The sequence below is a fragment of the Syzygium oleosum genome, unplaced genomic scaffold (genome assembly GCF_021117445.2).
Source record: "Syzygium oleosum isolate NSW1041296 unplaced genomic scaffold, Sole_v2.1 Sole_v2.37, whole genome shotgun sequence".
NCBI lineage: Eukaryota > Viridiplantae > Streptophyta > Magnoliopsida > Myrtales > Myrtaceae > Syzygium > Syzygium oleosum.
In genome coordinates, this window is record NW_026607521.1 from 263,477 (window position 1) to 276,191 (window position 12,715).

The 12,715-nt window shown below is 38.6% G+C and overlaps 1 protein-coding gene across 19 annotated transcripts; it reads left to right on the forward strand.

Moving 5' to 3' along the window:
* Positions 1-643: 643 nt before the first annotated feature.
* On the forward strand, positions 644-12,020 carry LOC115668533 (disease resistance protein RPV1-like). Of its 19 annotated transcripts, none has more exons than XM_056305469.1 (11): positions 644-961; positions 1,884-2,014; positions 2,439-3,013; positions 3,481-4,582; positions 7,194-7,403; positions 7,488-8,803; positions 8,896-9,016; positions 10,019-10,200; positions 10,272-10,533; positions 10,638-10,703; positions 11,440-12,020. In XM_056305469.1, the coding sequence occupies exons 3-6, from the start codon at positions 2,445-2,447 to the stop codon at positions 8,658-8,660; spliced, it is 3,054 nt and encodes a 1,017-aa protein (XP_056161444.1). In that variant the 5' UTR covers positions 644-961; positions 1,884-2,014; positions 2,439-2,444; the 3' UTR covers positions 8,661-8,803; positions 8,896-9,016; positions 10,019-10,200; positions 10,272-10,533; positions 10,638-10,703; positions 11,440-12,020. The 19 variants fall into 19 exon arrangements, with proteins under 19 accessions (XP_056161444.1, XP_056161442.1, XP_056161447.1 ...); XM_056305467.1 differs by having other exon boundaries at positions 10,287-10,533; XM_056305480.1 differs by having other exon boundaries at positions 645-961; positions 2,439-2,547; positions 2,627-3,013; positions 10,019-10,533.
* The last annotated feature ends 695 nt before the right edge of the window (positions 12,021-12,715 follow it).

Sequence of the window (12,715 nt, forward strand, 5' to 3'; positions counted from 1 at the left end):
GCTTGTAACCATCTCAAGAAGAGGAAAACAAGTGGAAGCGATACAACTGCAAAAAATAAGGGCACCGACAGATCGTCTACATATTTGTTCATCTATCCAACGCCAGCAGGCATGGGGAAAGCGATCCTTGCGATGTAGTCTTGAGCTATAGAGGCTCGGGTATTCGCAAGGTCGCAAGGGCTTCACTAATTACCTCACGGCGAAATTCTTGAGCTTTAATCTCACTTGTTTATCCGTCTCGCAGTAATATCCGTCCATGATAAATTATTTCCACATTTGCCGTGACATCCCGAAATTTTAATTTTCTAACATAATTTACGAGATTAAATGCTCTTCTTCATTCATGGTCATGGACACTCAGTGGGTCACTTCCGATCAAGCACATATACGAACATACGGTCAAAGTGAACATTCAAATATGGTGAATGTGAATAGGAAATACGATGAAAGTGAGCATTAAAATACGGTCAAAAAGTGAATAGTGATTTGTTGGAAAGGTAGTAACAATAGGTGAAGTGGAGTTTGAAATGATGAGAAAAGACGTTAGAGTCGAAAAGGAAAAGACGAAAAGATAGAAAGAAAGAAAGGAGAAAAAGAAAGGAGAGAGGGGGGGAGAGAGAGAGTGTCGGCGAGAGGATAAGATAAACAAGGAGGGAGAGGCCTCGCGCAGGAGGAGAAAAGAAAGAGAGAGAGAGAGAGACAGAGCACACCGAAGTAAGGGAGAGTTTGTTGAGCAGAGTGACGCTTCAAGGAAAATCACAAATTCGACGGCCATAGAGTCAAAATCAGCCGAAGCCCCCAACTAGAGAGTGACAGTAGACTCAAAGAGCTTTCCATCCGTAGATAATTCACTCCGCACAGAGATCAGGAGGTCGGTCAAAAGGGGTCCGAAAACACCGTTTTTCGGAATGCCCGCCGGTGAAAGGATCAGCTGACACCCTCTAGGAAAGAGCCAATTTCGGTAAGCTACACTTAGAATCGGTGTACTAGCCATATACCGTTGGAAAATAGACTCGATCGTCGTGGAACCTAGGTCATAGCTTTTCGTGTTGGTATGAGTTAGGTCAAGATCTGACCATGTTTATCGTGAGGAAAAAAATCAAGTTCCATGTCCACCCAAAGCTTTCCATCCAGGTAAGTGAAAACTCTGGGCACGAAGTTAGATCGATCATTTTGGTACTCTTGAATTCGGTTGGTTGATGCCTACTTATTTTGTTTAAATTTTGATGTTGAATTTATATGAACTTCAAGCGTAACTTGCTGAGTTAATTGTTGGCTTGAATTGAAGAGTTTTATATATATGCTTGGGGTGTGTTTAAATAATTAGCAAAATAGTTGGTTGCATCTTGGATGGAGAAAAATGGATAAATTGAGCTAAACCTAAAGGTGGCAAAAAGTGCAGGCATTTAGAGGGTGACGTCCATTGGGCAATAACTACATGACACTACATTAGTTTGGCTAATGAAAATGGGATAAGACAGAAGGGGCTGCGAAAACGAGGTGGTGGACATAGTTAGGGTTGTTTATATATTAGGCTAAAAAATATAAGAGTTAGGTCGGAGATTATGGTAAGGCATCGTGTGTGCTTATTATCATAGGAAGATGCGTCCATGGAGTTTCCTACATAATTTCAATATCTTGGGTGTGAATCGAAAGAATCCATCTTTAAATATCGTAGACGTACGTTAAGTTATGTAGTTGTTCAAATGTGTTTTAGAGAAGTCGATTAATTACACTTCAATCTGTTTCCGTATGTGTGTAAATATTTAAATGGGTTTCAAAAATGACTTGGGCTTTTTGGGGGCCTCTTCAGGGCCACCTAATCTTCCACACTGAAACGACTGTCAGCTTACATAACTAAAGGCCGTGTCGTCATTGCCCAGGCGGAGAAATTAAGAAACACGTAATTCGGAGTGGACCAAGCCAACAAGCTTGACGTTGATTGGAGGGTGAGGTCCGAAAGAAGCTGACTCCACCTGTTTGTGAGCAGAATCCGAGGCTGTAAGGACACGAGGTATGCTGAACATTCTCAAGCACTTGATTTTTTACACACGATTAGCTGACGGAGGATCGTACGAGCTTCGCTCGCTGGATAAGTTAAGGACTACAAGCATTTGCAGAAAAGCATCCTAAGAGCATCTTTCTTTGTCCATCAATCCCTTTAAGCCGCAGAAAAACCTGTCTTTCATTTCGACTTGACGTGCGTGAAATTATGTAGTTGTTCAAATGTGTTTTAACGAAGTCGATTAATTACACTTCAATCTGTTTAAATGTGTTTAAATATTTAAACATGTTTCAAATATGTGTTTTGGAACAAGTACTTGATGTGGACATTTTGGGGAGAAATTAACGTACACATTATTCGGAGTGGACCAAGCCAACAAGCATTTACGGAAAAGCATCCTAAAAGCACGTTTCGTTTCAACTTCCTACCTCAGATCCTCATGGACAGAGGGCAGAGTTTGAGAGAGATAAAGAGAGAAGAGGAAGAGAGCACCGAGGGTGCATCCACTTCTTCATTCATCTCTCCGGAAGCCGCAGTTGTAGGTAGTGGTCAATACGACGTGTTCTTGAGCTTTAGAGGCTCGGATACCCGCAAGGGATTCACCGATTACCTCTATCACAGTTTGGTCAAGGCAGGGACTGTACCGTTTTGTGTGTTCCGGGACGATATCAACATCCCAATTGGTGAGGAATTTGGTTCACAGATTTTCGATGCCATCGCACGGTCTAAGATTTCGATCCCTGTCATCTCCGAAAATTATGCTTCGAGCAAATGGTGCCTCCGCGAGCTCATTCGTATCATGGACCGCAAGAAGAGCACGTCGCACATAGTGTTGCCCATTTTTTACAAAGTTGCCCCATCGGAGGTGCGGCATCTAACAGGAAATTTTGGAAATGCCTTCCGTTCGAGTAAGGAGCGTTTTGACGAGAAGGATATCCGGGAAGGGCAATGTGCACTTAACGAAGTCAGCTACTTACATGGATGGGAATCTGAGAAAATTGCCAACGGGTACTTTTCTGAACTTTTCTGTTTTGATAAGTAAGTTTTCTTCTTCATGCAGAACAGATGAGATGCAGATGAATTACTTTCACTGCAAGCCCAGAAAAGATCCCCGAAATGTCCCAATAGACAACCATAATGCCTCGAAGACAAACTCCAGTACTCCCCAAGATGTCCCCGAAAACTAAACCAACGACAACTAAAACCAAAGCATTCCATAGCGCCCAAATATTTTACATTTGCCTCCGGTACAAAGCAAAAAAACAAAGAAACGACAATGCCTCCAGCCAATAGTACCAATCACGAAACAGTAGGCCTACAAAGGACTCCAATGCTCAGTCTTCCGAAGCTTGGTCACCACCAGATAAATTTGACCTCCTATAGCCAGCAAGGGTTAGCTCAGTTGATAAGGATCGAATACTTCGCATAGACTATGTCTAGGTTCATAATCTCTGATTGTTTTTGTTGTTTGACAGGCATGAGGGAGAATTAATAGAACGCGTGGTCAAAACTGTTGTAAGCAAGTTACAGGAAGATTTCCAGTTAGATGTGCCTAAGCAACTAGTTGGACTTGATGGTCGTTTGAAGGAAATTATGGATTGGATAGACAGTCCTTCCATCAATGCTCGAATGATTGGAATTTATGGCATGGGCGGGATAGGCAAGACAACTCTTGCCAAGTGCATCTACAATCAACTCTCGGATAAATTTGTGCATGTCAGCTTCCTTCCAGATGTTCGAGAAACTATAAAGCGCCACGGTATTACGCATCTACAGAGTCAACTTGTATCGGATATACTAAAGGGGAAAAATGAAGTGTCTAGAGTTGATGATGGAATTAATATAATCAAATCTAGATTCCAAGGAAAAAAGGTTCTCATTCTTCTTGATGATATAGATGACAAAAATCAACTAGATGCTTTGGCTGGGGAACGTAATTGGTTTACGGCAGGAAGTATGATCATTGTTACGACTAGAAATAAAGCCGTTCTTGATCAATCTGAATTCGAAGTAGACTACAGGTATGAATTGGGTGAATTGGATGGTGAGAATGCTTTGCTTTTGTTTAACAGACATGCATTTCGTATGGATCATTCTCCGTGGGACTTTATGGATATATCTCATTATATCATATCCACCATGGGTGGACTTCCCTTGGCACTTAAGGTTGTAGGTTCATACTTGTATAAAAAAACGAACCGAAATGTATGGGAAGATGTGCTGAAGCAATTACAAAGCCAACCACATAAAGATGTCCAAAAGATGTTGGGAATAAGTTATGATGCATTAGAAGATGACCAGAAGCAGATTTTTCTCGATATTGCTTGTTCTTTAATTGGCAAAGAGAGCAAATTCGCTATGTACATGTGGGAGGACCGTGGGTTTTATCCAAATCAAGGAATTGAAGAGTTGAAGTTGAGGTGCTTAATTAAAATTGGAGATCATGGTGAGTTTGAAATGCATGATCAACTGAGAGATCTTGGAATAAGCATTTTTCGCCAAGGGCACCTGCTTGGGAAACGTAGCAGACCATGGGACAGGGACTATGGGGGAGTCTCAAGAGTACTAAATGATCAGGTAACATATGTCACACATTTCTTTTTCTCTCCCTCTTATTTTAATATATTTAATTTGATCTATTCTAATATCTCATCTAGGATGAGCAGATGCTCTTACTTTCTAGGAAAAAAAAATCTATGTAAACATCCTTTTATGTCCATCATAGATTAATTGTAACAGCTAAATGGATTATAAGTATCTCAAGGATGAAAAGTTATATCATTTGATTCGATTTCATTGATATAAATTACATATGTAGAAATTTAATCTACAGTTAATTTAAGATCCTTTAACTACAATTTTACACTATAAATCTCATTTACTAGAAGCATGTAATTGTCATATCTAGTTGATAATATTGATAATCTAAAGGACTACAATAATGAATCAAGATGAAGTATAAACATCATAGATCAAATAAATGAAGATTTCTTGGTTAAAAAAAGAGATAGTATGTACCAATTACAATAACAGATAATTCATTCAAAACAATAAGATTGTAAAAGTTTCACACTTGTCACATGTGCATGCTTTCTAGTATGGCCGAATGTATTTGTGGTGCTCCCGCAATTTAGGAATCCAATGTTTGATATATTTTTTTCTCCATTTTGATTTTGAAGAAATCCGTCCCTCTACTAGTTATTTCTTTCTCTTTTCATTCTTTTCTCCTCTTAATAGATAAGATAGCAAAAATCCCCTTAAAGATATTTTTAGGAAAATCTACTATTTTTTAAGGTTTTTGTCACGTTAACCTTGCTCATTTCTTATAACAAACATTTCTATCCGCAATAAGTTTTTTTATATTATTTATATTTTTTGGGGGCAATGCCCTTTTGTGCTAGAAACCGCTAGACTAACTTGACTATTCAAAAAAGAAAGATTGACTATTTAGAGAAAATTTCATGCCTTTGTATTCATTATATATGATTTTTAGCATGAAGCCAATTTTTTCAACTATGTTTATCTTTTACTAAAATTATCAATGTTCACGTCACTTTATTATGATAGTATTGTCCATTTGGGATGCCTCACAGGCTCATGACTGATCAATGGCGAGGAATTAACCCTAGCAATTAACCAAGAGATGTTGGGCAAAGGAAACAGCTTTATATTCTTGATATAATTTGAAATAGTTCGTTCCTACAATTCAATATCACACTGTTTTGTTGATCCAATAACTTCTTATTGATAGCAAAAAGAGCACCCCATTCAGGTGTTTGAAAAATGAAAAAAAAACAGTTAAATCTGTTTTGAGCAGACAGAAATGTTGAAAGATGATAATTAGTGTAGGAAAAAAAATTAAATGATTTTAACTTTGGAAAATGAAATACTTGTGGGACTAATTCCAATTGTATTGAATATATAAAATATGATTTTGTCTATTTTGTTATATCCTATTTCTTTTTGTTTATTTTGGTCAAGTGTATGCAAATTGCCTGGAAGCTTTTGACGAAGATTTTTTTTAATGTAATTTACAGTTTAGATTGATGTACAAGTGAAAATTATGAAAGATGGTGTGGGATGATTACAACAATTTAGTGACTTTTCCTAAGATTAAACTTAAGAGAAATTATCTCCATTGTAGGTTTTTCACCGGTGAATATTTAAAGTAGAGATGAGTCAAACTGTAAAAGTGAATTAAACCAACCAAAAAAAAAAAAATCTAACCAATTGATCGTTTGGGGGAAAGTATAGGTTTCATTAATAAAGTCAATCAAAGCCATATGGGATTTTTTTTTCAAACCATCTTCAACATATTAAATGATCCGTTTTAGCAGGAAAGTTAAAACAGTTTGTTTTGAAACAGTGCCATTCTCATGCACACGGACATATGTATCTTCACTTCCTTTTTTAGGAGGTAAATAAAAACAAGTGATATTTCTCCGGAAACCTTCTTCGTTCTTTTTTTGGGGTCAAACTCCAGAAACTTTCATATGGCAGGCTTTGCTAAAAGATATTGCCCAGCATCAACAACCTACATATAGTTCCATCCATCCATCAGAAAAACCCTAATCTAACCATATCACCGCGTTTAGTTTTCTTGAAATCAACTTTTTATATTAAAAGTTCTAAAACTTATCACGAAAATGCAATTGAGTCCTAAAACTATCAAAAAGTGCAATCAAGCCCTAAAACTTGTCACGAAAATGCAACCAAGTCCTAAAATTTTCAAAAAGTATAATTAAGTCTTAAAACTTGTCACAAAAGTACAATCGAGTTCTAAAATTTTCATAAAATGCAATCAAAGGAAGGACTTGTTTGGATCAATTTGACAAGTTTTAGAATTCAATTGCACTTTTTAAAAGTTTTAGGACTCAATTGTACTTTGTAACAAGTTTTAAGACTGAAATATCATTTTTGAAAGTTTTAGGACTCAATTACACTTTCGTAATAAGTTTTAGGACATCTAACGCATTTATGCCAAAAAAAAAGATCCCTGTCGAAATCTAAAGAGTATATCGCTAACCAATGTCACCACGTCACTTAATAAACATACTTTACCCAAAAGAAGAAGAAGAAGAAGAAGGTTTTAGGTTTCAAAGCGAGGATTCAGTCTGGCATTTTGTCTCATCGAATTCCTTTGCCATATCCAGACGAACACAGATAAACACAATTGAAAATCTTGCAGAGCTTCTTCTTGTTCAAAGACTTGATGCGGAAAGCTTCAAGCGGTGACATCAACGCACTCCTTTCTGAAGTAGGATGGCTTCAGTGCAGTGTCTTTGGAATCGATTCGTCTCTTTGGCCGACCAATTTGCATCTACCAGAATTAGCGGTGCTGGATTTAACAAACACCGGGTCACGAGAGGATTGGGAAGGATGGAGTTCAATCATGATGGTTTTATCCTCTTGCGATTTTTGGATTTGTTTGTGTTTAGTTGATCAACTTCTTCTTTTGACAGCTTCTCCTTATTTTGTATAGGCGGCGGAAAAGCGGCTACAAGTTCTCGATCTTGGAGTTTGCATATATTTAAGATGTATGCCTGATCTCTCGGCTTTCACGCAGTTGAAGATTCTCATCTTGAGCAATTGTTGGCAAATGGGGTTTCTCCACCCTTCTATTGGCCAACTCAAAAGCCTCGTTTCCTTGAACTTGAGTAGCTGTTATAGTCTCAATGAGCTACCAGAGGAAGTGGGCGAATTAAAAGATTTAGAAGAACTTCTATTAGATTATGCTAGTGCTATTTCAAAGATTCCTACGTCTATTGGCTCTCTAAGGAAGCTGGAGACACTGAGCGCCTGCTTTTGTGATTCATTGAGAGAAATCCCTAGCTCAATTGCGGATTTACAGAATTTGCAACGTCTGGACTTGAGTGGTTCTGCGATTGAAAAGCTTCCTAGTGCTATTGGAAGGTTGACAAATCTGAGGACCCTACTTCTCCAATCATGCAATAGTCTGAAAGGGGCAATTCCAAGTGAAATCGGTGACTTGTCTTCGCTCGAGATTCTCGATATGGCTTTTGCACCGATACCTGACCTGCCAGAAAGCATCCGGAATCTTTCTTCTCTCCAACGCCTTAGCCTATTGGGCTGTAACAATCTCCGGTCGCTGCCAGAGCTTCCTTCGGGCTTAACACATCTGTTGGTCTCTTGTCAGAGTCCCAGGTTGCCACAGCTTTCTAGCCTAATCCACCTAGAAGAACTTCATCTTCAGGCGTGCAATCTACTTCAATACATCCCCGAGCTTTCACAATTAAATCGTCTGAAACGCTTGCGCGTTCAGCATTGCAATTACCTAGTTGAAATTGAGGGCCATGATTATTTGGAGTTCTTGGAGGGCATATTTATAGATGACTGCAATTCCATCAAAAGGCTTCTCTGTCCAAGATCACGGTGTTTGAAGCAATTAGTGGCTGTCAGGTGCAGCAATCTAGTCGAAATTCAAGGTCTTGACGGTGCAAAGTTCTTAGAAAAATTGGATTTTACAGGATGCAAATCAATGGAGGCTTTGCCAGATTTGACGGGATGTGAGAAGTTACGATCTCTAGTAGTTAAAGACTGCAAGAAACTTGCTCAGCTTCGGGGACTTGAAAAGTTGGATTTAGTTGATTTGGATATTTCTGGTTGCGACTCAATGGAAACGCTACCGAAATAATCTAGAAAGAATACGCGTCCTTGGAAATTATGTAGAGATCCGTCTCGATATCTCTGTTGAAATATTATACTGTGGTGATAATCATGTGATGAATCTTATACCCATATTACAACAGTGAGACGAGTCATGATTCCTTAACAGAGGTAGACAAGCAGTAAATTATCGTCTTTCTTCTGAGATTCATGACCTACTTTTCATCACTATCTTTTTTTTATGAGAAAGTTTTCCTTGACAGGGTTCTGTACTTTCCTAATTTGCTAGTCGTACGTAATTGAAGGAGTGGTGGATTTGGTCGTAGAAGCTTACATGATGCTTCAGCCAAGATCAAAATGTCAATAGAAGGCATTGGTCATCTAGTAAGATTCTTCATCCTTTACCGGCCAGCGTGAGCGAATCGAGTGATACTTTTCTTGAAGCTATTTTTTTTAAGAATGATTTGCTCCACACCGGCTATCTACTTGATTAATTTTGGAAACTTCGGATTTGCCTCCGTACCATTGTCGTTGATTACGTTATAGAAATGTTTTTCATTTATCCTTCCATTGGCAGCTTTTGTAGACTGCAAACAGATTAGCGGCTTGTGAGGCAAGAATGAAAATATCAACATAGGTGAACAAGAATTACCTAGTGATTAACGGTTTCCCTCTAAGTAAACCCGGAATTTGAAATTTGCATCTAGAGGCCAATGATTTTCTGCCACTCAATATTGTAAACTACACCCAGAATTTCCCTATCTCCAAAATTCATATTTTCCTTGAAAATATCCTTGGCCATTTTGAGTTCCTTTGTGAGTTCTTTTGTGTGTCAGATTGACCAATGGCAGATGTCCTGTTTGGGACAAACGCCTTCCGATTTTTCGTGATGAACGAAAGCCCTGTCAAGTTTCTTGTTGTTCCCTTGATGTTCCTCTTGAACCTCCTAAGAAGAGCATCAATTCCCAGTAAGTATGATGAACTGAGCTAAAATAAAAATTCAAGGTTCAAGTGTTTCTGGTTGGTGATAAAAATAAATGTTAAAGTTGTTTTGGCTAGTCTATCATATATGATTGTAAACCACCTCAACATTACCAGTAGTCAAACTGATGTTTTGAAAGATTGTCAAGCAAGGTAAACTGGTACTGCTTCTATGACAGGTTTGGTTGGTCCATGTACTGATCAAGGCTTACTTTGGGACTTCAATTCAATGAGCTGTATCGATGACCTTTTGCATAATTGGGACAATTATTTGCTTGTCTGTGAAAGAATTTGCTAATTAGTTTGCATCCCGTTTGATCCTATTGTTGTCATGGAATTGTTTTATCACATGACTGATTTGGGTGTGGCTAACTTGGCTGAGTTACTTCAAATTCCATACTTGAGACCAGTCAAAATGAAGAAAAGGGATTTGCAGAGGAAACATCGGCAACAGCTGAGGACCATCTTGTGTGCCAAACTTGAAGAGGCTCTGGGGCCACCTAGAGTGTCCTGAGGAAGTTTTGATGCTTGTGAAGAATCTAACATTTGATCTGGTCTCAACAGCACATAACTAAATGATTGTAAATGTAAATTGAATCTGCTTTCTGTATGCTCATTTATGTCGCTGCTGATTTTTTTGTATGTTACCCTGATGCAGAGTTGTTTGATGTAGTTGCGTTCTAATGATATCTCTCCTGAACTCGACGAGGCTCTGCAAAGGGAGGTATGCACTACAGTGTCCTGAGGAAGTTTTGATGCTTGTGAAGAAGAGGAATTTTGCAAAGGGAGTATCAGCAACAGCTGAGGCCAACTTGAAGAGGTTCGTGGGCCAACTAGAGTGTCCTGAGGAAGTTTTGATGCTTGTGAAGATCGAAACACTTGTTCTGGTGTCAACAGTACATACCTGAATGATTGTGAATGTAGGTTTTTCAATTGAATCTGTTTTTCATATGCTCATGAGGTTCTACCTATCTGTTAATCAAATACATACTTGCTGATTTTTCTGTGCGTTACCCTGATGCAGAGTAGTTTGATGAGGTCGCGTTCTAATGATATCACTCCCGAACTCAATGAGGCTCTGCAAAGGGAGGTATGCATTGCCAGTCATACCATAAATATGAAAGACTTATTTGAGTGCTTATACTATATGAGCTCTGGAATTTCACCTCAAAATCAGTATACAAGGATGCATGATGACAATCTCCTCCATTTTCTGTAAGTTTATTAGTGCGATAATATCCTTTGAATGTTGTCATATAGGTTTCTGATTAAATAAGCTCAGTTCTCATGTATGGCGCATTGAATTTGTGAAGATGAAACTCGCCTCCTAGCAAACTATCATATAGGTTTCTGATTAAATAAGCTCAGTTCTCATGTATGGCGCATTGATTTTGTGAAGTTGAAACTCGCCTCCTAGCAAACTATACCATGTTGCTGAATTTTGCTAATCGGATATTGCGAAATAACCCGGTAACAAGCACATCTTTATGTTCTGTAGTTTAGGCACTTCAACTTTTCAGCATAATCTTATTAACATCAGTTCTGTTCCTAAACACAAACAAGGGAAGTGTGCTAATTGCTTAGTTCTCCCAAGTCTGTTGTTTTCTTTTTCATCGGTCAGCGAATGAAGTCTCCGTTGATTGTGGTCTGACTGCGATCTAATCAGAGACACCTAGAATGTGTGGCAAGATATGTCCTAGAATTTGTTGTTGGTGCAAATGATGTTTATTCATTTGTACCTTACCTTTCATGGGGTTGATTGTGACGCTACGATATCAGATATCTTCATTTATTGCTAATTAGTCAATCCTATCCTTCTTGTTTAGATTCAAGCTGCATTTCATTCAAATTCGGAGAAAGTCCCCCAACGCAGCACGAAGGAGATGCGGGCAGGAATGAGCCGTCATCATGAGACATTATGGAAAGGCGTCACAAAGTTTCTCGTTATTGGCGTTCATCGTGTGCTCCCGTGTTTGTTAAGACTCTCCATAGGAGACTTGATAGAAAGCGACCTCTTCTCACATGGTGTAGTAGTCCTTTGTGAGCTTTGACATCGTGACATTTGTTAGCAAAGCCGAATCTCAAAGTGCTTGCAGGAAGACCGCGTGTGCAGGTGGCTCCGTATGTGAATTCAAGCATAAAATCGAAGTTGTCAACAAGATCACCGCTCAGATGTCCACTTCAAGCAAGAATTTTGTTATTGGGAGAGACACCTTTTTCATGGAAAAATCGAATGCCGTGGAATCAACAAATAATCTATCAATCGCAGCCAAGAGTTTCAGTGAAAAGGTTTCCAAGAAGACGGTCGTTTCTCAATTGGAAGAATTTTGAACACCAAATAGAAGTGTTCAGTAGTTTCTCTGGTCTGGTTACATCAGAAAATGCATATATTGGCATTTTGCAGTCACTTAAATCGTATAATCTCAAACTAATTCACCCACGCATGAATCTATGAAGTAGAATAGACACAGCCATACATTTTCATACCTGAAAATAAATTCTGTGGCGTTGGCTACGGTAGAAGACTGATAAAAATGTTACGAAATTTTTTGGAAGGGAGAAAATGGCCCCTCCGAATTAAAGGTTATACTCATTCGGTTTCAATCCAATACTAAGATTACAATGGTGGAATTTTAATTGTTAAAAGCTACTCATAGTCTGATTCGCTGCTTGTGGGAAAAGTGCCAAAAAAGTCATAAACATTTTGCATTGGTGCCAATTTATTTCTAAACCTTTTTTTGGTGCCAATTCAGTCTTAAACCTTTTGCATTTGTACCAATTCAGTCCTAAACCTTTTGTCTTTGTGTCAATGCAGTCCTTTCGGTCAATTTTAGCCGGATTTTGCTAACGTGGACGCCGGCCGGCCGACAGCCGGTCACTGGCGCTGACGTGGACAACTTTAATAATACTTTATTATTGTTTTGAATTTTTTTTATTTTCTTTTTTCTCCCCTCCTCTCCCTCCTCCCTCCGGACCGGCCGCCGGTCCGGCGACCGGCCGGAGGGAGGAGGGAGAGGAGGGAAAAAAAAAAGAAAATAAATAAAGAAAATTAAATAAAAATTCAAAAAAATATTAAAATATTGTTAAAGTTGTCCACGTTAG